This window comes from Ailuropoda melanoleuca, chromosome 2, assembly GCF_002007445.2.
Source record: "Ailuropoda melanoleuca isolate Jingjing chromosome 2, ASM200744v2, whole genome shotgun sequence".
NCBI lineage: Eukaryota > Metazoa > Chordata > Mammalia > Carnivora > Ursidae > Ailuropoda > Ailuropoda melanoleuca.
In genome coordinates, this window is record NC_048219.1 from 186,737,262 (window position 1) to 186,764,050 (window position 26,789).

The 26,789-nt window shown below is 35.6% G+C and overlaps 1 protein-coding gene across 5 annotated transcripts in view; it reads left to right on the forward strand.

The window, feature by feature from the left end:
- The window catches only part of NYAP2 (neuronal tyrosine-phosphorylated phosphoinositide-3-kinase adaptor 2), a 254,115-nt gene extending 232,163 nt beyond the window's left edge, over nucleotides 1–21,952 (forward strand). For all 5 annotated transcript variants that reach the window (XM_019798985.2, XM_019798987.2, XM_019798989.2 and 2 more), the window contains one exon: nucleotides 16,606–21,952. In XM_019798985.2, coding sequence (XP_019654544.2) covers nucleotides 16,606–16,833 — 228 coding nt within the window. In that variant the 3' untranslated portion in view covers nucleotides 16,834–21,952. The remainder of the gene's footprint in view (nucleotides 1–16,605) is intronic.
- The last annotated feature ends 4,837 nt before the right edge of the window (nucleotides 21,953–26,789 follow it).

A 26,789-nucleotide genomic window follows, 5' to 3' on the forward strand; every position in this document is an offset into this window, starting at 1 on the left:
GAGCTATGGCCAAAATTACAAGGGTGATTTTGATGACTTGAGGAGTAAGCGCTAGCCATGAGTTAGGATGAAAAGCCTCAAGCTTTAGGTCACTGTAACTCTGACATACAGAACATAAGGAGATTTATTTATTTATTTATTTATTTATTAGTCTATGTATTTGTGAGAGAGAGAGAGCGCTCGAGAGAGCGCTCAAGAGAGCAAGCAGAGGGAGAGGGAGAATAAGACTCCCCACTGAGTAGGGAGCCCAATGTGGGGCTCGATCCCAGGACCCAGAGACCATGACCTGAGCCAAAGGCAGATGCTTAACTGACTGAGCCACTCAGGCACCCCCAAAGGAGATTTATTTGAATGGTGTAGTTAGGGAGACACAGCACCCCCCGCCCCCCGTGCCTGCAGCTGCGCAGGAGGGATTGAAGCTAAGTGCTTGTTCCCTTTGATAGAATCAGCAGTACAGAAAATATTTTTCTACTATTAAAAATCTCATTAACCAGTAAAGTGAATAATGGCGACTGGCACTCGGCTTCAGTGTTGAATTACGGAGGGGACCAGGAGGACCTGAAAGAGATAAGCCTACAGAAAGAGCAGAGAAGACTCACTTCCATCAATTGGAGCGTGTTTCTCTGATTTCTCAGAAGAACCCAAGTGCTCTTGCAGCCCCGCTCCCTTCCCCTCGGTTTCTTTCTCTTTTACCATGAAATCTATTGATTTTTTTCACATAGGTTCAAAAATGTAAAATATTGTGCAGTTTGTATAAAATGCAGCTGTGAGGCTGATGCTGCCCTGCGTTTCAGTGTGGGCCCTCTGGTTCCTTCTAACCTGAGGCCAAGACATGGGAGGTGACTGGCTCAGAGGTAGCAAACAGCAAAGCTGGCTTCATAATTATTTGTGGCTGCAAGCCTGTTTCTCCTTTCTAAGAAAGTTCTTTTTTTTTTAAAGATTTTATTTATTTATTCGACAGAGATAGAGACAGCCAGCAAGAGAGGGAGCACAAGCAGGGGGAGTGGGAGAGGAAGAAGCAGGCTCATAGCGGAATAGCCCGATGTGGGGCTCGATCCCATAACGCCGGGATCACGCCCTGAGCCGAAGGCAGACGTGTAACCGCTGTGCCACCCAGGCACCCCCTAAGAAAGTTCTGCTCATCTTGAGCAATGCGTTCTGGTGGAGAAAAATATATATTTTATGTACTTATCCAGCTTTATTCAAAGTTATAAGAACTAAAAATGGTTGTTAGCTATTCCAGTGATTACTCTTAAGGATCAGCTTGCCTATGAACCTCCCTCTACTTTTGCTAGATAAAACAAATGTTTACTGAGATGTGACTCTCCCTAATTTATCTGTGGTCAAGTCCATATGCACTATTAAAAGCCAATATTTTGTAATGAAATTAAACTTGAAATTAAATTAATGCTAATGTAAGCGATTAAGAGAATATACTTAGTGAAAAACATCAATATACTTCTTGTAATTGAATTTTATCTTGTAATACTGTTTGCTCCTTAAGGGGGTGTCTCTTTAAGGCATTCTACTTACAAACTTCTTGCTCATTTAAAAACATAAATTAATTCTGAAACCTGCTCAGAGGGTTTTTTTTTCCTTTATTACAAACAATTAGCTTAATCAATTAACAGCTGAAATTATATCTGTAGTCATTATTAGGTTTAATTGCTGAGAAATATGTTGTGCCTTTTTAATTGGAGAAAATGCATCACAATTTTTCTATAGCCTTTTTTCTTTCCAAGGTCAAAGAGTTTTATAATTATAAAATAGTAAAAAGCCAAATCAAGAATAATATGTATTTTTATCTAATATTTTATATTATTTTTAATATTATATATTTACATATTATTTTTTGATTGACATTGTTTATTATCTAACATCATAACCATGTTATTAATTATTATTATATTGTATTATATTATATATTTTTAAGAATATACATCGTCCTGCCTATGGACATAGACATATTTTTTATATGTGACATAAATCAACTTTTCTCTGAAAAGCCTCATCTCACATTTTGATATATGAATGTCATATATCACATCATATATCATTTATGCTTTCTACACATTTTAAAACAGCAACACTTTAAGGCAATTTCAGACATTTGAGAATTAAATGACAAATCAATTTTTTCTCATGCAATATTATCATTATTTCTCAGTCATTGCATTTTTCTGTATCCTAGCACAGAAGAATCCACTTATTACATGTGTATCTATGCTCTGTATACACGTGTAAAGATGCAGATACCACGTCACTCACATCTAGATGGATGGTGCGTTTTTGGATAGATAGGTTTCCGCTGTATGTTTGACAAGTCTTTCACCAGAGAACATGTGCTAAGTTACATAAAATTGCCAATTTGCATTGTGTATTTCTAAAGAGATACAAAGTTAGCACCCAATTTTTACAATTTGCTTTTTGCATTTAGTTGTCATCTTGTAATATGAAAATGTGATGCATTTACAGTGTTTAAAACCTTCACTTTTCTTGATGGTGAAATTTTATTCTCTAAAATTCTGCTACAGCAAAGAACTTGTGAAATGATGGTTTGATGCCCTTAGCATCTTCTTTCATGGTGGTATAAAAAACATCCCTGGCCTTTTTCCTTTATGCAGGCTTTTACTTGAGCTTTTTCTCCTAACGTAACTCATTGAATCAGCTAACATTTGTGCAACTCAGTCAAGAGACACCATATCTCACCATACTTGTGAAAATACTTGGAGAAGCATAAGTATGTGTGGAAGAATTACTACATTGTTTGCAACCATGGAAGGGAGGAAAAAGGTGTTTATTGAAATGAATTTCAGTTGTGGTTGATGAAATAACAAGAAAAAGATCTTCAGAGGGAGGGACTTCCATGGCGTGGTATCCAGAACAGGTAACGCATGCTCAGTGTACAATTGTATGGAAGTATTACCAGTGAGCGAGCCATTTGGAAGTGAGACGAGATAGAACAATTTTTCTATAGCAAGAAAGGAATCATCATTATTCTTGTTATTGAAATTGCTATTATTCACCACTTGAACACATCTCCTATCAGGATGCCCATTCCATTAAATGTTTTAGTAATTGCGCCTTGAGAAGGAAGCCAAAAGAGAGGTAAAGTGAAGAGCAGAAAAGAAATACCTTTGCAGTTGACCCCTGGATGTTCAAGGCAATCAAGTGAAAATATTACGAGCCCTTCTGAGTGTATTCTTGTGGGTTAAATGCAAGGAACCTGCACTATGGATGGAGGGTCTGACCCAGGGAGGGGGATTATAGTGTTCTGCTCTATTGTTAATTTCCTTTTGCACCCAGTATGGAATCTGTCTGCAGCAGCTGCTAAGTGATCTTTAACCTCTTCTGAACTTGATTTTCTCATCCAGAAAATGGTGATCACAGGGTTATTGTGTGGCTAGAATGAAATGAAGCAGGAGAGTGTTCCCATGATGCCTTGCCCACTGAGAGGAAACTGGTTATTATGCCCATGATTTTAATAACAATGATGAGAAGGTGGTGGTGTTGACAGTAATGGCAAATATTACAAATAATAAAGTCACAGTTTCACCTCTCCACTAAAGTTTTGATAGCTTATAAATCCTCTAATCCTTTCATCTTTCAGCAACAAGTTTTGCCACCTTTATTTAATCCAACACACTTTCCCATGTCATTAACTATATGAAGTGAAAGTACCATAATAGCTGTGCGTGTGTCCAGTTTGGGCCACATTAATCATAATTAGCTTTAAGAATATGTTGCTGTAGATACTACTTAACCTCTTCAAGCCTCAATTTATCATTTAAAAAATAGCAATAAGATATGCTTATAGAATTATTAAGCTTTAAAGGAATTAATATATGCTAAGTGCCCACAGACAGTCTGGAACATGGTTTATGCACAATAAACCACAGTTTGCTGCTTATTGCATTTTTGGTGTCATGATCTTCCTTAGACTGTGACAGTCCTCTCCAAAGTCAGTTGATCAAAGGAGAATATGATTTCTTCACTTATTTTAGAACCTTTGTAAAAGCATTCAAGAATGTTTTGATATTCCTTGAAACCATCAATAATCTTGACATGAGATTTATTAGCTGTAGACCCCCATTTTTTCTTCACTGATATTACTGACACATATATTCCTTCAGCAAAACTTTCAGAATTATATTTTTTGAACAACATGGTAACCAGGAGATCTCTAGAAATCTCCGATAATTTAATCATAGATTATAATATATACATATATACAAAAATATATACAAACACATATATACACAAATGTATGGTACATACTTTTATATACACATGCTTACATATGTTCATGAACATATATGAAATGTGTAGGTATGTATTATGGGTGCATGTGTATTTGCCTATGATAGACTTCTCAACAGTCTTCAAAAGAGATTTTTATTTTCTTTTAATGAAACATAGTGATTTTTAAAACATAATTTTTAAGTATTTTCCTAAGTGAAACACTTAAGAAGACTGTTTCAATAAATTGCAACCTGGAAGACAACATTTGTCCAAACTATGCATCATATGAAGCTGGAAAATGAAACAGTATTTTTTTTTTCAAAAGACTGATGAGGTGTGTATGTGAGTATGCATATAGATTTATGTTTCAAGAAGGTAATGGTGACACCAGGGCAATTTCAAGGTGGGAAGCACAATTTTTTCACTTAGACATTATTTTCGTTGAGGTAGAGCTGATACACATCGTTCAAACGATTGCTGTTCCACACCAGCTACCACCTCATAAAATGAGATTATAGTACAAAATTACTTCTAGGATTTGAAATGTGACTCAGCCATTATGAGTAACAAATAGCGCTTGAACAGCTGATGAAATATTTGAAATAAATAAAAGTAGATTCTTACCTCATGAAGAATTAAGAAGTAAAATCTGTCCTTTCAGTGTTTTACCTTCCGTCTCATTTTTCATATTAAATATACTTTCCCTTCCTAAGCAACATATTTTTAGTGACAAGGGAAAGTATAAACAAATGAAGAAAAAGATGAATTAAAGAGTTTGCAAGCCAAAATCCTTGAAAAATATAAATAATTATATTTATCAATTATTGAAAAGGCAGGGACTTTCAAGGATTAAAAATGCAAGGGCGCCTGGGTGGCACAGCGGTTAAGCATCTGCCTTCGGCTCAGGGCGTGATCCCGGCGTTATGGGATCGAGCCCCACATCGGGCTATTCCGCTATGAGCCTGCTTCTTCCTCTCCCACTCCCCCTGCTTGTGTTCCCTCTCTTGCTGGCTGTCTCTATCTCTGTCAAATAAATAAATAAAATCTCTAAAAAAAAAAAGAATTAAAAATGCAGGTATTTTGAAAAAAAACAAGTGATTTGACTATAAAAATTAGGAACATCTGTCTGGAATAACATAAATGACTATAAAGTACCAAACACTGGAAATTATTACAATAAATAAAATATAAATGCCCCAAATGTATTTAAAAAGTATAAATTAGTAAGTGAAAATACCACCTCATTAGGGGGAAAAAGAAAAGAATAAACTCAGGCTATGAATCCACTGTTCTGTTATTAAATATTTTGGAAATATTCAAGCCCTTTCAAGTCACTATTAATACAAGTAAATGTAGAAATCAAAGTGTTCTCCTAGACACATACCATTTACAGGATTTTTTGTTTGTTTGTTTGCTTGTTTGCTTGCTTGCTTGTGTCTGTGGTAACACAACCAGTGCTAATATGGTATGAATCCCACACTGCTTATGGGAATGGAAAATGGTTTAACTTTTCTGGGAGACAAATAAGCTATATCTACATCAAAAGCTTTAAAATGTTCTGACCCTTTGACTTGTTACTGTGTGAGTGGATTTCTGAAGGAAAAAGTCATTAGGTATTGAGATATTACTTACAGCATTTAAAAAATGAAACCCCCAAAATGTGAACAATTATACAATGGCAAAGTAAAAGGTGTTCATAATGAATAATTCATTTTTATTATCGTGTCTTGAAAAAAGTGTCTAAGACAGTAACTATAATAATAAGGAAAATGCAAGGATATAAAATTTTATATAGTATAATCATAAGTTAAGAATAATTTGTATATATAGGTGCATACACAAGGATTATGTATATACATGAATTATAATTATGTGTATATGATTTATATGTAAAGAAATGTACTGCAATTTTTGTGTGGTGGTATCACAGTTATTTTTCTTATCATATTACTATAATCCATATTTTATAAAATAGGCATAAATTATTTTTATAATTAGAAAAAAGAAGTGAAAAAATCTTCTCAGACTAGTCACTCTGAAATTGCATTTCAAAGAAACTTTAACTATTAAGACATTGTGGAACTTCTTTGAGGGTATTGACTTAGGATTCTAGGGTTAGAAAAAATAATATAAACAGGATTTCCATTTTCAAGAATTTCAGAATCTTGTGCAAAACTCATAATCAATACAATATTATAGCATGATGTAAGAGACTTCAGGAAGGAAGGACGGAAGGAAGGAAAGAAGGAAAGAAGGAAGGAAGGAAAGTAAGGTAGGAAGGAAGAAAGGGAGGGAGGAAGAAAGGGAGGGAGGGAGGGAAGGAATACTATACCAGCAATAAGCAAGCATGGCTATCAGAATTCATAGAGGATTTCAGAATGGATTCTTGATACGTTTAATTGGACTTTAAAAGTGTAAGTGGGATTTCCCATGAAAGATAAGGCTTCAGGGAGGAAGACAGTTCCAGAATAGAAAAATAGCTTTGATATAAAGAATGGAAGCAAATAATGTGCCTATGGTGTTGGGTGAGCTATCCCAGTATGATGGCAGTATGCAGTAAACAGTGGGGTAAAATGATTAGTCAGAAAAGACAATGTTGAAATTCAGTGTAATGGATTTGGAGCATGAACCATTATCTGCAGGAAATGGAGAGCAATAGAGCACTGTGGTTGTATGGGGGCTTCACAGAACAAGCTTGGGCAGTGTGGCTGGTGGGTTACAAGTGCAACATTAGAAGTGGTCTCAGTAGTCCGGGAACTGAACCAAGAACGTGACACTGGACATGTAAAGGTAGATGACAGTTTGAGAAACATTGCTGAAGGAGAGTTAAATGCTTTTTGGACTATTTGAATGCAGTTTTCTGAGACCAACTTTACCCAGAACCTAGAGTCAAAATCTCTGGGGATGGTGACTAAGACTGTTCATTTTAACAAGCTCCCAAGGGATGCTAAGTACCTGCTGAGGTTTAGGGAGCATGGGTGTGTCACTTAACCTGAGCCAAAGGCCCGAGGATTCTGAGACCACCCCCCAAGTCAAAGGAAATGAATCCTTGAGACCCCAAGGATTCCAAGACCCCAGAATCTGAGAGAGATGCTCTCAACTATAGAGCACCCAGGGCATGGCTCCCGTGGAATCGAGGGCTGAGTTTGAGGTTCGATGCCTCCTGAGGTTCAAAAATCATAGGAAATAATTTGTTTGACCTTGTGCATCCAGGATATTGCTGAATTCAAATGTACAAAAGTGGAATAAAATCATCATTAAGTCAAAAATTTCCAAAGCGCCTTTCCCAAAAGCACTCGGACAACATTACCCTTCTAGTCATCTGTTTGTTCATTCGTCCATTGTTCGAGTACTTACTACATACTTGCACTGTGCTGACGGCTAAGGACATGAGGATTAACAAGAGAGCCCCTGTCTTCAAAGAACTCACAGTCTACTGGGGGTAGAGGAGCTTGTATATATATAAATTTTAAAGATTTATTTATTTATTTGAGAGACAGAGAGAGATAGCTGGAGGAGGGGCAGAGAGGGAGAGAAGCAGACTCACCGCTGAGCACGGAGCCATTGCAGGCTCATCCATGAGCCTGAGATCATGACCTGAGCCAAAATCAAGAGATGGACACTTAACTGACCGAGCCACCCAGGCAGCTCCAGGAGCTTATATTTTTGTGTCCACTTTGTAATAGCTGCTAAGTTAATTACCTGCATTCCTCCCAACAATCTTGAGGTCTTATTATTTTCATTTCCCTGCGAAAGAAGCAAGGCCTCAGGAAGGTTCAGTGACTTGTCCCACATCTCACAACAAATAAGTGGTAAAACCAGGTCATGTTATCCATTTCATCAGTCTTATAGTGTCTCTTAAGAAAATAGGAAATCAAACACACACAAAAATAGAATTGTTATTATTTGAGAAAGATGTGCAGGGGCTTAGAGGAGCGTGGAATCAGTTACACTTGTCACTGTGTAGCACGGTAGTTAAAATCAACCTTGGATATGACCTGTGTCTCGGTCTTGATTAAAGGACATCACTATAAAACTGAAGTTGGTTGTTGTCCTCATTTTGCAGGCAGAGAAAATGAGCAATCTACATTAACTTAAAGCTCTATTTTGTCTTTAAAGCCATGCAATTGTAAGGCTTATTAACTTATAGTTTTTAAATCTTTTTGATTAGTGAGTTTTACATAATTGATCATGTAAGCAAGCACAAATATGTAAAAACAAATAGCTTTTTATGGCTTGAAATACCAACATGTGTTGTTTCTCAGATGCCCAGTAGTTAATCAGAGATTATACATGAAGAGGGATCTTTAGATCTGGAAAAAGAAGGTGGGGTTAATGTATGCCCATGATATTGCATTCAAAAGCAGCTCTGAAATCAAGATGTCGCTTTCATTTTATCAATATATTTATATTTTAAAGCAGAATTTAGGCACGTGAAGTAAAATCTAGAGTTTCAGTACGTCTCAGATGTATACTTGTCTAGTAATTCTTTGATTAGGCATATGTTCTGAGTCAACATTGTTGATAAATGAGAGAGGAGTACAAGGGAACAATTTAAAAATCACCCAATGGATAGGTCAGAATTAAAGTGGAAAAAAATACAGGCTAAAAACTATCAAAAAAGCTAAAGATATACCAAAGATGCTATTTCAAATAATATCATTAAAATATAATGTGAAGATTATTTAATTCCCGTAATGTCTCAGGCAAGAAAACAAAATAACTAACTTGGGCAACACCACCACAGTGAAATTGAAAGACTTGGGATTAAATCCAGGCCCATGAAATTGAAAAGTGCCCACTTTTTTGGTATTGCACACTTACATTATGTTCTGTATACACATATTATAGATTTTTTTTGGTATTGCCCACTTACCTGTTTTTTTTTTTTTTTTTTTGTATTGTACACTTATTTTTCCTTTTTTTTTTTTTTGGTACTGCATACTTTTTTTTTGGTATTGCACGCTTGCATTATCTTTTCAAATGGCTTCACTTTGGTCTTCATAAAAAAAGGAACAAGAATCAATTAGTGTTGAGTCATCTTCCTGACCTTGAATATATACTTTTCAAAGTTGAACAAATGGTGTTTATAAGTAATTATAATGCCATATAGATTATTTAACTGTACATTTTAAACACTGAGCATGGAAAATACTATGATGTTGGGTCACCTCTGTATGCTTTCAAAATATCAACTATTTTATAACGGATACATGGAGCAAAACTTACTCGTTCGAAGAAAAAAGACGGGGGACACCTGGGTGGCTCAGTTGGTTAAGGGTCTGGCTCTTGATTTTGACTCAGGTCCTGATATTAGGGTCTTGGGATCAATCCCCATCTCAGGCTTCATGGCCAGTGAGGAGTCTGCTTGTCCCTCTCCCTCTGCTCCTCCCCTCCATCACACCCACTCTCAATCTCTCTCTTAAATAAATAAATAATCTCTTTTAAAAAAGGAGAAAAAGATAGGGTTTTGGTTTGTTTGTTTTCTGTGTAAGAATCAAGTAACATGGATTTGATCATTTGTTACTTGGTAAGTAATAAAGCAACTTTATTAGCGAATTTGTTAACAAGTGAAGGTAATTATAACCCTTCCATTTCTATGTCACTTTCAGAAGGTTTATTGAGGACCTCTGTTGTTGTTTATAATATGTAGAGCTGAAATCTTCCCAAAATATATTTAGAGAAGAAGAAAACAAATATAATTCACTAGAATTATTTTTTTAAAGTTCTCAAAAGAACTTTTATACTGAAGTTGAATTCCTACAATAACACATCACAGACAAGCAAATGACTACTTCAGGGTTATTAAAACGAGGGACTGACCTTATATTAAGTCTCTTACCTAGTTAATTTACACCAGACAATCCACTTTATTTAATTCTGACATTTTTTATTCCTTCTCATGATGAATAGCAAAATGTGTAGTTAGCATGCTCAAATAATTCCTTTAAACTAATTGTCAGAGCTGATTTTAAATCTAATGGTCCAAACTTGATATGAAAAATATGTGAGCATGTATGAATCAATGCTCTTGACTTGCTTTATAGCCCTTTTTATAGCATCAATATTAACATCCTTTTTGGTCTTCTATTAGACAGTTCCAAAATACACATATTTCAAGGGTTAATTAGCCACTTACGTAGCAGACTAGCAAACTTTTTCTGTAAGGGGGCAGACAGTAAATATTTCAGGCTTTGTGGGATGTGTGATCTCTGTCCCAACTATGTAACTCTATAACATGAAAGCAGCTGTAGAAATACATCCACAAATAGCCCTGTCTGTGTGCCAGTTAAAACATTGTATACACTGACATTTGAATTTCGTATGATTTTCGTGTATCACAAAATATTCTCCTTTTGGTTTTTTTTCAACAACTTAAAACATAAAACAAAAATTCTTGCTCATGGTCTATACAAAAACAGGCAGTAGGCTGTATTCTGGAAGTGGGTTGTATTTTGCCAACTCCTGTCCATTATTCTGAAGATACACATAAGAAAGCTACAGTTACTTACATGTTTATTTTTTACGTATTTTTCGTTACTAAAGTATCGATCTCTTTGCCCACTACATGAGAGAGGAAGAACAGTTTCAACGCTCGTTTCTCTAACACCCCTGGCTGACCTCATGACAGCTAAGGGTGGGGACGGACTGCACAGATGCAGGGGACTCACTATCCCCCATAATTCCTGAAATTAGCTTTCCTTTTTCAAATCTTACCAGCTAGCCTTCATGCATGCTCTTACTTGTTGCCCCACTAATGCTATCCATGCTCTCCTGGAGAAATTTTCTGCAAGGTAAAGAGAAAATTCAAAGAAATGTGATGACTTTGACTTCTTTTTCAGCCAGATTAAATCTTATATTCCCCATGTCGGAAATGATTTCTCATAATGTAGGTTATAGGGTTAGAGAAATTGGAACAGAGAGAACAGCATGGAACTGATTTTTTCCCCCTGGGAGCATCTGAAAATTAGTGTTGGTGTTAGGTCTCTTAAGAAATTAAATTTTATTCACAATAGTTAAATTTAATTCTGAAGCCAACAAGGCACTTGCTCAATACTGATTTTTCCCCTAAGTCTTTGGTAAATTATTATTATTTTTTACATGCTAACTCATGAGGCACAAACATCAAATTGATAGAGATATGCCTGCTTGTGTCAATTTTATTCTGGTATCATTTTTAGTGTTGAAATGCTAGTGTTAAAGTGCTTGTTTAAGAATATTTTTATCTCTTTATGGTTTACATATTTTGGCAATTGAATATTTTAAATAAATAGTATGGAGATGTATTGTTGAATGATATTTTCTTTCCTTTGTTCTTTGGATAAAATATATTCGATATCAGAAGTACTTAGTTTATTTCCTAGAGAAGGTAATGATTGAGGTAAATTAAAGACTCCTTGACATTTATGTTATTCTTCATGTATTGAAGGATTAGTAATTAAGATCATTAGCGGTGTTTGGGGCTTTACAGTTTCCAATCTAATTGCCAGCTTTATTTAGTTCACTGCCTCCTACAAAGATGTGAAGTATGACATATGTAGCAATACACATAACGTATACATAAAGTATGTACCATATACATAAAATATATATGAAGTATATACAAATATACATACTGTGTGTATATGAATTATGTACCAATATATATACAATGTATAGAGGAAGTGCATACAAGTTCAAAGACATACATGACTTTTCAATGTCACGTATCAATTAAGATCCCGATCAAGTCCTTGAACTCTTTCCATTATACCACGTTGCTTCCATCTAAAGAGTGAAAGATAAGTTACAGTTAGCATTTGGAAAGAATGTTGTCTCTTCAGGTGATTTTTTAAAATACACTTTTTGAACTTTAGAATAGTTTTAAATTTACAGAGAGGCTGCAGAAAATGCACAGAGGGTTCCTGTATACCCCACACCAAATCTCCCCTTTTGTTAATATCTTACACTGCTATGGGGCATTTGTCGCAACCAATGAGTCGATATTGAAACAGTATTTTTAAAGCCCATTCCTTATTTTGATTTTCTAGGTTTTTATCTATCAGTTCAGGATCCCTTCCAGGATACCACGTTAGTCAATTTCAGTTATCAAGTCTCATTTGCCTCCACTAGACTGTGATAATTTCTTAGAATTTCCTTATTTTGGATGATCTTGACAGTTTTGAGGACTTCTGGACTGGTGTTTTGTAGAGTATTTTTCAATTTATATTTGTTAGGTGTTTTTCTCATGGTTAGTTTGAGATTATGCATTTGGGAGAGGAAGAACACAGAGGCGTGTGCCTTTCTTATCACGTGGTGTCCAAGGTCCATAGGATTGACATCACTTATCACCGTCGATCACTTGATGTGTGTACATAGTGTTTCCCAGGCTATCCACTGTTAAGTTACTCTCCTCCCCCTTTCCAGACTGTATTCTCTGGAAGGAAGTCACTCTGTGTAGCCTTCACGTAAGGGATGGGGATTTACATTTTACCTTCTTGAGGAAGAGCTTCACTTGATTTCATCCCCATCAACTTTTAGCCAAGAATATTACCTTTGCTGAATCATGTTAAAATGAAAATCTTGTCCAATAGATGTAACTGTATTCATATCATTGAGCAATTGTTTTACAATTGTCTCCCAATGCATGCTTGTTGTAAATCAAATCCCAGAATTCTTTTAACTCTGGGGTGAGGTGAAATGGAATTTTATAGCTAAACTGTAAAAAGCCATGAAGAATGTGGTGATAAAACAAAACGAAACAAAAACACAGCAAAGTCATGAAATATTTTATGGGTAGTATTCTTCACACGCTTCATATAATTGTTTAATATCCTATTTGTTATGTACAAACTAATAAATGGAAACATCTTACTGTCAGAGTGAAATGTAATTTTTAGACTTGTTTTAGGGAGAGAGAGTCTGCCATGTAAATGGCCAGAGTGGGTAACGCTGGAGCTTAATTCTGGGAATTAAAAAGAGAAATATTGAAAGAAAGAAAGAAAGAAAGAAAGAAAGAAAGAAAGAAAGAAAGAAAGAAAGAAAGATTGAAAACCACATGCTCTATAAAAGTAAACATCGGAAGTAGATTTGTCTTCCCCAAAATGAATCACATTGAAAAAGGATTTATCTCATCTTAACATAGTAGTAACTTTCATGGGTATCTTAAATGAGAAAAAAATGTTCGATAACAGCTTAACATGAAATGATTCTATAGCACTCTTCAACAGATTTATTAAAATATCGAAATTAAAAAATTTTTGAATTGGCTGCTTTCTAATAACCTGTATTTAAATTCTCTTGGAATACCTAGCCATTATTCATATATTGACCAATGCTTTCTCACAGAATTTGTATTGACCACCAAAAGAAAATAGGTTACTATTATAGGCATTTTGAAAAAAGGGGTTGATTTTCTTCTATTAATATTTTAAACCATTATATCAACCAAGTGGATATTTAACTATTTTAAAATAAAAATGTAAAGAATATGGAAATCATACTTTATAAATCTTCATTCTTAAACTTATTTTTTAGATTTTTTTAAAGAATGGATTATTCTTAAATTGATGCACTTATATAGTACACACTTCTAATTGACAGAAAATACACACCTATAGTAATGCAGTTATACACGGGAAATGTAATGACTACTATGCAATATATTGGAGATACTGTTGTTAGAGCAATCTAGGAGAATTATTATTTTGCAATGACATGTACTGATTCTCTTAAATATTAAAGAAAATTAAGTAACAAGTGATTTAAGGTTTGTGTGGAAAAGTAAATAAATGAAAATATCAAAGTGATGCTGTAATTATCTTACCTGAATGAAGGTTGGAGGTTTTGCAAATTTGTTGGAATGTGTAAAATCCGGTGAGATTTTACTAAGAAGAAAATGATCTGGTGAGCTTTCTGAGAGTTAACAAAAACTGTTCAATGATGGTGGCTTCTCTTCATTCATAAAACTTTTATCGAGAGCTTAATGACTCTGTTCTGCATGTTGGGGCTGCTGATGGATAAAATTTGGGGCCTGCCCTCTGGGAATTCTGTGTTATAAATCCATTTTAAGAGTTTATAGTCACTCAATAAATTTTGCCTGTATTTCCACCAAAATAGACTTACTGTATTTTTATTGTATGGATTATCAAGTTATAAAATATTAGAAATCTTTTGAAAAATTTCCAAGCCACTTTGGCAATGTTCTGTTGGTATAAAAGCCTATTAGTTGGAATAATTTAACGAATATCAGGAATTTCATTTAAAAAGCAAACACCCGTGCCCATAAAACACAGCTCATTTTTTTCAAAGAACTTTGTATAAAGTTAGGCACATGGGTGATATTAATCTAAGACTGCCATCTTCTGGATTCCAAGTCCAAGTCACTGATTTGGATTTATTTGATAAGCACTGTTTATTCCCTCATAAAGCAATAGATATATGTGTATTTTTTGAGTAACGTCTAGAAATGGTAGTCAGAGTGAAATGACAATAACTATTATGATTTCTAGACAATAATCAGGAGATGTAGTAGAAAGAATATTCAATTTGGAGTCAGACAGATCTGAGTTCGATAGAGGTCTCTACTACATGTAGTAAGCTCTGACCTTGATCTAGCTTCAAAAACTTTCTGAGACTGCTTTCACACTTGTACTGTGTAGATAAATCCAAGCTTTCAGGGTGGCTGGGAGAAGCAGTGTAACATACACAGAGCTCCTCGCACATGTGTGACAGAGAGCAGGTATGGAAAACTCCTAGGTGTTTGTCAGTATTACAATAATAATAGTTGGGCGTTGGTTTAGCGTTTTGAAAAATGACTTTACCTTCATTGTCCAGTTCAATCCTTATACCAACTTCTGAAATTGAGATATTACCGATTCAGTTATTCAGATAAATGAACCAAGAAGTGCAGTGACTGGGAGAAATATGACACATCCAGGCTTTGTATTCTTGTGTTCTAGCTCGAGACCCTGCCCACTCCATAAAGGATTAGGAATCACGAGAATTTCAATCTTGCCTGTTCACGCCAGAAACTTACCTGCCTGGCTCTGGGCAACATATGTAATTTCTTGAAGTTTCCTCATCTGTATATTGTTGTACTAATTTATCTTCTCAATCCTTTCCACTTTTACACATACACTAAAAGTCAGTATAGAGTAGTTGTTAAAAGCACAGTGTTAGAAATGGATTCTTGGGATCCAATCCCGACTCTGCCGTTTGCTGGCTCTGTAAGCTTAAGCAAGTTACTAAATCTCTCTAAATCTCACTTTACGCATCATTATGGTTTAATAAATAGTACTTATTTCAGAGTATCATCATTGTGAGGAATGAATGAATTACACTATGCCAAGTACTTAGAATGGGATCCGGTATAGAGTAAATGTTATTTAAGTATTTGCTCTGATTTTTATACTAAAATTGTAACATCTAATTCAGTGACTCCAAGTGAGCTATTTTAACCTTTAAAGTCAAAGAGTAGATTTGCTTACAGAATTAAGTGGAAGCTTCCCCATGCTGGGTTCGTGGCCCAATCACATTGTTTTCCTTGTGTGACAGACTCAACTCTATAGTTCTGTTCTAAAGAACAGCTATTAGGGGACATGACAGCGTATACCTGGGATCAGCATTCATCTGTCCAGAAATATATGTATGTGTGTCAAGATACGGTCAGCTCTGAATCATCTCCTAGTATATAATTGACCTGACAGGTCTGGTTCTCTGAAGTGCTGGAACTAATTAGGGCGTGGGTCAGTAAGATGGCTCAGGCCAATGATTCTGACTTAGACATTTGCTGAAACATCAAAAAATATAGAAAAAAATATTGGCAAAAAATTATTTAAACCTTTAAATTCCAAGCATTAGATGCATGCACAGTCATTTTGGTAGATGAATTATGAAAAGTCTTAATTCCACATGCTTTTTATAAACAAACCCAAGTTTTATTTCAAGAACAAAAATGGTCTTTAAATTCTTCAAAAAAATATCACATTCATCTTAGATCTCACTGAGAAGTAATTCCAATAATTGAACCTGGACACATTGGGACCTGTAAGACGATGGAGTCGACATAAAAGCAATAGGTAAATACCAGGCAAATTGCTTAAAAAAAAAGAAAGGGTCATTTCCATATTGTGAGCTACTGAATCATATTGGAAAAATATTCTTGCCCAAATAATTGTTTGAGTATGTCACAAAGTTTACTTAAGTACAAAATTTAATTACAGTTTCCATACTTTAATTTTGCTTTGTAAGAATTACAAAGATAGAGAAACAGCTGGCATTTTTCGAAACGACTACTAGCACAGTGCAAAAAAAAAAAAAAGAAAAAAGAAATTGCTTTCATTCCATTTTTTGCTTCTGTATTCACTCTTTCTTTTTTGCTAGGTGGCATGCATGCAGTGGTTTCATGGAGACCATACAATGCTTGAGATGATTGAGAAAAAGCGTTGCTTGTGCAAGGAAATAAAAGCTAGACAGAAAACGGAAAAGGGCCTTTGCAAACAGGATAGCATGCCTATCCTGCCCAGCTGGAAGAAGAATGCAGGGGCAAAGAAGTACAGCCCTCCACCCTATTCTAAGCAGCAAACGGTGTTCTGGGATACGGCCATATGACGTGCGCAGGACAGCGGGAGCTCCACATCATTTGACACGAAGAGGGAGGTCGACTCAGTCATGTGATAAGTAACTGTTACATATCTTCTCTGTCGGAATGGAATGGAATGCCAGTGCTTCCCTGGAAAGCCCATGGGAAGCTGTGCCTACTCATGGCAAGTTCTCGATAAAATGTATATTAATTGTATCCTTGCAATTAAGACACTTATTTATCCCGGATTATTTTGAATCCAAAAGATATTAAGATGTAAATATTTTACTAGTTTATGGGTGACACCTGAAATAATACACATTATACGTATATAAAGTACAGAAATATTGAGAGTTTTACTATATGATATAATTTCGGTATTAACTGGTTTGTTATCTCTTTTATATGTAATCCCTTAATGCCTTTTATTATTAATTTTTGCATTTCAGATGTTACTTTTTTTTTCTGTCCACATTTGGCTTCTGTATGAGAGCTCACACCTATAAATCATGTTCAATCACATAATATATGATCTGGTGCTAGTAACGTAGAAGTCAAGTATCATGTTCGTTAAGGACATCTGTTGCTTTGTAAATTTTTAAGGGTTTGACGGGAAATGAATGCAAATGTGATGCATAATTTGGACGTCCACAGTACATCAACACCAATATTTTTGCTACATTGGCTTTATAAGAATTTCTCTTCAATATTGTCTTGTTTATACTAAGCAATGGTTAGTCAGACTCCAGAGAAAGCTATTAGGATACATTTGGATATCCCAGCAGAAAACATTTCCTTCAGAAATGACTTTCAGGATGCATGTCCTTGCATCATGGATCTGATTGGAGGAGACCAGGGTTCACTGTGACAATGGAAGGAACAAGGAATCGAAAGCTAAATAGCATGACTGCTTTCAAGAAAGTGGGACCAGTGGCTTTATGGCCACTGCCATCACTATTTTTAAGTAACTTTTCACGTGTGTGTTTGTTTCCCCTAGAAAATGAGAAATAAACATTCAGACAGATATGTTTACATATTTTAGTACACTAAATGCCAATCTTTTGCAAAATTTAGGTCCATTAATGAAATAGTATTTCTTAAGTTTTTCAAACTCGTTTTCACCACATTTTTGGGTCGTAATCTTCTGTGCGTGACCATCACATCCATTCTTACTGATTCTGATACCATGACCAAAGAATTATGACCGCTTGTTTATTTTATTTTGTTTCAAAGAAGAAATAGGAAATGCAGGGGCTAGGGGATGGATGGGGTGGCTTCGGTTTTATGTGGTGGTAAAGTTTAAGTTAAACAAATCCTATATATCTTTTAAGAATAACTTGTTAGTTGCATATAAATATTGCCACGGATGGATAAAAAGGAAACTATCTCATATATTTTGTATATTTAAATTACTATTTATGCTTCCTAAAATTGACAGTATGTGATTCTTCTTTAACAATCAATTTAGTATTATATTTCTGAGCGAAAAGGTATGTGTTCGAAGTTATTGTCATAGTGATTTTCCTTGTAAGGGTTTTGACAGCAATAGTACAGAGCTGCTCAATAAAACCAAATATAACAGGAGTGAGGGGATTTTTGTAATATATATTGCTTAAAAACCTAGTAACGCTTTATCAGTAATAGTTCCTTTCAAGCCTTTGAAATGTTATAAAATAACTTTTTAATCTTTTATAATCAATGTATATTTTGATGTCCAATTAGAATTCTGAAAGAATAAGGAAAAAGGGTAAGTGGGAGCATGTGTATCTGTTGTTTTTGTGTGAATGAGTACTCAGCAGAAGAATTGTATACATAACACGCTTACTGAGGTTTTAGGTTTTGCTTGTATAACTGAGGTGTTAAAAAAAAAAAGAAGAAGCAGGATCAGAAGTACAGGAAATCATGGGGAGATGTTAAGTAGCTTAAATAAATCCTACTGCCATGTTTCACCAGTTAGAGATTATGTTTCTAACCCAACAATCAATGGAGTACCAATCTAAGAGTGATGACAATATGCTAAGATAAAATCAGAATGGAAATAAAATGGGCTTAGGACCCAGGATGTTAGCCTGATTTAACTTCTTCTGACCACGTATACTCAAGCCAGTCAATCAGGTGTAAGACATCAATTCTCAGCATCCTTAGGATGATCTGGGTGTATGTAAATGTATATTCAGGCTCAGTATGGTAATGATTGGATAATTCTTTTGAAATTTATATTTAGGTAACAAAACCAAGTGTGTTTTTCAGATGCCAATCTTTTCCCATATCTCTCTGAATGAGGCAGAAGATATTTTTTAATGCTGGCCACTTGTCAAGAAGGAAACAGAGGTACTGAAATGATTTATGTTGGATTCAGTCATTCCCATTTGTTCTGCCAAACTCATGCTGTTGCCAGGTTTCATGCACTCTTTTTTTTTTTTTTTCAAGCAAGTTATTTTCTGAGAAGGCAGCTTGTTTGAAAATCTGACCTTAGGCAACCGTTTCTGTTTAATTTCTCCAAATCTTCCTTTCAATGGGAAGTCACTAAAAGATCTGGGAAAGAGCTTCACTGATGTTGACTCAAGAACGTTTATTGGGTGCCCAAACCACTGTCTGTTGCAGCTTCGCAGATGTGGAGAGAACCATTCTATCATTCATTTTCTCTTTGCATTGTGTTTCTTTATACGGAGAAAAAGAGGTCATTAGGATAGAGGGAAAAATCAGCTTATTCTCTGGTGGCAGTCAGGACACGTCAATCTGTGAATGTGGTCAGAGGATAAAACATTCCGTGGACAGCCAGAACACTATGGAAAGAGAAAGCTCATATTTTTTTAGCAGTGCCACAGAACAAATAGTATCATGGCATGGTTATCAGGTAGGAAGAGCCTGTACATATGAGAAATGGTCTTTTCCCGACAACTTTTACAGAAACAGAATTTTATTGGCTGTCCCCAAGATGCTTTTCTGTGGGAAACACGTCTTAGCACTCAAGAGACAAATTCCTTTGGAATCGATGGGAGGGAGATCCTGCATTTCTGTTCAAGGCCAGGAGCCAGTATCTTCTGAGCTGTTAGGTGGTTCTTCATGTGAACTCTGCTATCCCTTTCCCCGTATTCATGTCCTGGGAGCAAGTTTGGAGTGAGTGATTGATTTATGTAAGGGAAGGATAATGACTGCTCATACAGAATATTTGGGAAAGTGAAGGAAAACAAAACATTAATAGTTTTAAAGAATAGACACAATATCTGGAAATTGCCTGGATACAACGAAATACAACTTCCCTTTTAAAAATAGTGACATTGGAACTTCAGACATGGAGGTTCCAAATCGTTTTCTTGAATGCCTCTAGAGAATAAAGAAACATTTTTCTTACTACACTCTGGCTTAGGCCTCGTCCTCACACATAATTTGATTTGACTCTTTGAGCAAGTTTAGGAATCAAGTCAATAAAACCAAACAACACTTTTGGGTTAGTGTTTTAACTAACTAACTAAGTCATCAAAACAATGCACATTAACAACGCAATTTTAATCACCTATATGTAAAAGTAAGTCACTCCTAAAATAGAATAGAGCTTGTAAGCGAGTTATGGCTACCTATGAAATAAAAAAAAAAAAATTCCTGTGATTTAAGCGGTAGGTAATCTGAGATGAGAACAGTTAACCCTTTCAAAGGAATAGAAGTACAATAGAATAACAAATCATACTTCATTGTGCCCCCAATTTAAATGGAACTGGAGAAAAATGGTACCTATAATATTTAAGATTCACTCACTACATCTTCCCTCAATGGGAAAATAGATAGCTAATTGTAGAATGTGGACAATTATTAATTTATTATTAACAGTTCATTGTTGAGAAACTTATCTACTAGTTGTTTTTAAAAATTCTGTGAAGCATTGGAACTACATATTCTAAAAGATATGGTCCCTGCCTTCAAGGAGCTTAATTATGCTATCATTAAAATTTCAAAACAAAGCCAATTAAACTTCTAAGAAGTTATATAATATCACGTGTTCGACATCTCCTCTGTGTTTATATATGGTATTCTCTCTTTTTTTCCAGATCAAGTGTACAGTCAGAATAAAATATTAAAGCATATTAAAGTTAATGTCTAAGTATAAAATATGTTTATGTATAAGACTCTATGTGTACACATAGGATATGTACTGCTGTCTATGTAACTCAGTAAAAGGATAACATGTTTGCCATGTTGGACTTGAACATTGTGGCTTGTTTTTTGGATTGATTTAAAACCCTTTGATATTTGGGTCAATTACATTGTAGCAAAATGTGTGTAACCTAAAAAAAAAAGTCTGATGACATTTCCCCTTAAATATTACAAAGTTTCAAATTTAAGGGGAAATACCTTTACAGAAATAGTGTTGGATTTATCTCAATCTTTTTGAAGTGTTTGATTGTTCCCAAATATGACTGGGGTGCCCACCCTAAAAGCAGCGACATCTACACATGTACACGCCCACATACAGTATACATACTGTATATAATATATATGAAAATGTTTAGTATGCACTTCTTTTGTTTGGAACTCCTTAAGTTAATATTTATAGTGTAGCAATTGGTGTAAAGTGCACTGTGATTATAAAAAACAAAGCACAGTAAAGTCACAGGTCTTGTTATCTTGCACTAAAAATGTGTTTACGTATTTAGCAATTGTACGTTTACTTTCTTGCTCTTTTCAAGAAGTTAAAACAAATAGCTATTGAAGAAATGATATAAAACAATATGTTTTTTAGTGGATAATGGCACTACATTTCTAAAAGACAGGGTTTTTAAAAGAAACCATTTAACATCCATTCCAACATAACACGTTTACCGTATCTAAGAATCTGAATGTCATATTACATTTTTCATAACTCATTAAAAATGTCAGGTATGTGCCTGAAAAATTGTGCAAATAAGCATTAGCTAACAGATTTCTCTATTCACGTGTTGTTAGCCATTTCTATATACATAATAATATAAACACTGATGTTTTAATTTCTCTTAATTTTTGTACTTGATTTTTTTAGGTAACATGTAATTATAAATGTACTTTGATACTACTGAAGTAACCAGATGTCGTTTGAAAACAATTTGTTTTCTTTAGTGCATTGGCAATATTTTACAATACTTTTGTGCTTATTTATTTGTGCTCCCGTGTAATTATAATAAAAGCAATAGTTTAAATTAGTTGACTTTTGTCGTCGCTGTATTTATTCACCGAGAAGCAAGACTAGTAAGAATCTTTCAAAGAAAAACCCACACATTTTTCAACTTTGGAAGCGGTCTCTGACATGACATGTATTGTGGCAGATTTCCCCAGGTGAATAGTGAGGACCCGGATTTCATTATGTGACCCTCAGGTGTCCTCAATCACCGTTGGCTTCTGCCTCAAACAGATGAGCCACTAAGTAAGAGGAAACTTGACATTTTTCTTTCTTCAATATGCACCTAAATCCAATTAAATGACTCAGTGTGTATCTAAATTATGCTGGAGGCATTAAAGGAAAACAAACAAACAAACAAAAAAATCTAGCTATCTTAGACCTGCGTATGCAGACGAAATGTTTATTGGGTGGGTATTTGCCATGTTCATTTATCCTGTCATACCTCTAGAATTGATCTTGTTTAAATAGGGAGCAAGTCAGTGTGGTTAACGTTTACTAGGGTATCCATAACTAAAACATCATTGGGCACTTGAAATACATAAAGCGAGGTTCTGGAGCTCAGCAAGTGTGTGTGTGATAATATAATCTCGGTAATAGTTTCTAATGGTTACTTCATCAACCACTTACATCTTCTGCCACATGTCCAATTTCAGTGAAATTTATTATAATTTTATAATTCCTCAAATTATTTTCATGAGCATTTCTTTAAAGAAATCCAATTTACTCCCACCATTTAGGCACCCCCCCACCACCACCCTCAAGCCACTCAGTGCTCTGTGGGCACTCTATTCCGGGTTGAACAAGAAATAATTAATCATATTCCATATCGTCAACGTTTCACACTTCCATCAATCTCAGCTCACAATAAGAAGGACCCCCCCAATATATATCATCTCTTCTATTCTCCCAATTCCCAGTAAGGCTCGCTTATTTCCAGCTTTGTGATCTCAGAGTCTAATTATGTTAACACTAAGATGAGAATGACTGATGAAACAATACCCATCTTCCTTTGGCCGTTTGCGTTTGGGAGGGTTCTTATTAACAGGTACAGGTGAATATCTATTAATAGAATGTGACAGACTTGGAGATTGGAAGAAGAGAAGTTTATGGAAAAATTTGTACAATATCACCTCAAATCATGTCCTCTAGAGTTGTGCTTCTCAAACTTTGCTGCACAGAAGAGTCCTGCTGGCAATTTCTAAAAACTCTTGTCCACAAAGCATCCTGGGGTCAGTCACAGGCCTTGTGAGGTTTTGAAAGTGCTCAAGTGACTCCAAAGTGGCCAAAATCAAGAATTAGAGCAGTACTTCTCAAACTTTAATGAATACGCCTATCACCTGCAGAACTTGGTAGCAACACTCAAGTTGTGATTCATCAGAGTCTGAGATTTGGCATCTCTGGAAGGTCCCAGGGCATGCTGAAGCTGCCTGTCCATAGATCACCTGCTGAGCAACAAACCCGAGGTGACTCGCTTTTCTGCCTATTTTCAGGGAGCCGTTGGTACCCTACTCTTGAGCACTGGTACTCAAATTGTACTTCACAGTTGGACAACATAGAATTATCTTGAGACTGATTAGAAATGCAACTTTGAGCTCCACTCTAGAGGGATCTTTGGAGCCAGACATGTGAATCTTTGGGGCTGGTGCTCATAGATCTGTTTCAGCAAGCTATGCAGATGATTCTTACACCCAGTAAGGTTTGGGAAGTGTTGTCCCAGATCATTGCCCTGGTGTGGTTTTCAACCACAGCAGCACATGACATTCCTCTCAGGACACTTTCTTTATTACTGATGCCTGGGCCCCACTCCTAGAGATTCTGATTTTATCAGCCTGGGTTTCAGGACTGGACAGCTTTTCCTTCTCCTCCTTCACCAACTCCTTCTCCTCCCCTTCTTCCTTTTTATCCTTTCTGCTTTCTTCCCCGCAACCTCCGAGATGATTAGAATCTGAAGTTGGTACCAAGAAAGCTATATTAGGGCATCATCTGTGTCCCATACATGGGAAATTGTGTCATGTTCACCAGAAACAACACTTTATCCACAGGAACAAATACAAAACTGTATCTTTCCATATCCCTACTCAGCAGTTATTCATAGGCACCTCATGGCAAACTGTGCTACTGTGGGAAGAAAGTTCCAGCTTTTGGTTAAACCAATTCTTTGGACTGGGTGCCCATCTGCCCTCTGAAGAGGTCAATATTCTATGAGAACAGGGTCACATTACATTTATTTATTTATTTATTTATTTATTTATTTATTTATTTATTATTACATTTTTTCCTAGGGAGAGAGAGAACGCATGAGCAGGTGTGGGGGGAGGGCAGAGGGAGAAGGAAAGAGAGAATCTTAAGCAGGCTCCACACCCAGCTCGGACCACTATGCAGGGCTCCATCTCATGACCCTGAGTTCATGACCTGAGCCAAAATCAAGAGTCGGACCCTTAAGTGACTAAGACACCCAAGTGCCCCAGGGTTATGCTAGAGCAGCTCAGGGGTGTTGCTGTGTGTCTTTATAACTGTGGCACTGACTTCATACAGCTTTCCTTGCCTGGGTAGCCCGTAACAGAATGAAAAATTATTCGAGACACTGCTTAGAAATTAGTGTCCAGGTGCTACTCAGAATCTTCATTGTTGGTAATAGTACTAGGCATCTGTCAGATATCCCTCAGGTTGGAATTGATGTCTGCCACCCAAAAACCCATTTCCACCCCCAGCACATACAAACACACTGGACTGTGTTTGAATCTCCATTAAAATTCCATCTGTTTATAATATTTCTTTCTTTATCTATCTATCTATCATCTATCTATCTATCTATCTATTTATTTATTTTTAGAGTTTGTCTTCTAATACCCTATGGTAAGTTTCAGAAAGGGGAGCTAGATTTGCTTGTGATAAATCTTTCATTCCCCAAGGTGCCTGGCCCATTGCTCTGCACATGGAAGTATTAAATAATGTTCGCTGACTTCATTTACATATTTATTCAACACTCATTGAGGTCCTCCTGTAGTTCTCCCACTTTGTAGACAGTAACAGGGCAAAGGCTATCCACTTCTTTTACCCATTCTCCTCCTTTCTCTGGTCCATCACCAATAAACAAGAATTATATGAGATTTTGTAATTCATAGCCCAAGATTACTATAGATATGTATATTATTTATATAATTATGGTTTGTATCTATCCATCTACAAATTTATTTAAACTCCCCTTTGTTGCAAAATAAAACTTTTTTTTATTAACGCACAAAATACAACAAGATAACATGTGTTAGCAATGTGTGAGAACTATAAGAAGGAAAATAAAAAGATTAGGAGATGAAATAAAAGCAGGAATTATTTTAGATCCCAAAATGCATACAGTGATGCCCTATGTCATTACTAACTATAAGTTTACAATTTATCGTGATAGGAATATCACCAATAATGACACCAATAATGACTGATTTATTGTTTACTCCATGCTAGATACTGAAATGTTTTTAATATGTTTAACTTAATTCTTACCTCAACTCTATGATTATCTTCACTTTCTACTCATTTTCTACATAAAGTAATTGAAGTTTACAGAAGTTATCTAAACTTATACAGATAGTAGTTACAGAGCCTGGAAACTCAAGCCAGGCTTCTCTGATTCTAAAACAAATGCCACACAGCCTCTTACTTAAACTACTTTTTGTCAGTTTGATATTTACTATATACAGAGGTTCGAAGACATTTCGACACTATGCAAACACATGCTGTATCATGTACCATGAAAGGAATTAATCCATTTAACTTAGATTCACATGCTTAACACCAAAGAGACAGTATGTTCCCTACAACAGAACAAACTTCATAGTTACAGCCCAGTGTAGGGAGGGGACTTTCGGTTTTCAGAAATCTTTGTCTTTATTGATCATTTCTTATCAATCTTCTAACCATTTGCGAGGAAGGTCACATGAATTCACTAAGATCAAACAGTGAATTGACTTTTAAATTGACTTTGCTGGTACATTTTCCTTAGGGTAACTACCACACTATATTGAATTAAGTTTCTTGATATGTTTTAAAGTACCTTCTCAGCTACATTTAAAAAAAAAAAAAAAGACATATCAGCTTAACAAGGTACTTTGTTTGAGATAGTACATCTACCCAAATTTTGTTAGTCTTTCTTCAGGGTGGATGGATAGATACTGGACGATACCATATTTATAATGGAGAGAGAGAGAGAGGGGAGATGGTGGAGAGTGAGAGCACGGGCGAGTGAGAGAGAAGTAGAAAGAGAGAGACAATAGAAAAATATCTGTTCTTAAGTTAAAATGTCCCCTCCCACAGGACACTGACACCTCGATACTTGATTCCTCAGCAATATTTCATCACAAGGGTCCTTGAAAGGTGTTACCCATAACACTGGGGTAGGGAAAAAAAAAGATTTGTTATTATTTTTATAGTTAAGATCTTTTTGTATATTTCAAATACAAAGTTAGCATATTAATATACTTGATTTGATTCACTGAATAAATACTTCTGGAGTTCTTGCATGTCAGCTGTTATTACCCATGATGGGAATTTGGTTGTGAACAAAGAGTTGACACAATTGACATGATTAGTCATGTTGAGGTTGAAGTTGGTAGCATCAAGGTAAGCCCCCTCACTCACACCTTAGTGTGGTGTTCCGGTGATATTCAGACTTGGCAAAATTCAGAAATATTCGAAAGGCTGAAGGGAGCTTTCTCTGAGACCGGAGGATGCACATTGCCTTTGCTAGAGGAAGCTTTTTATGCCCACTCTCCTCTTTCCCTTGAGGTTTGATACCTGCCTGTCAGAGATCACACGCGGACATATTGATTCCTCGGT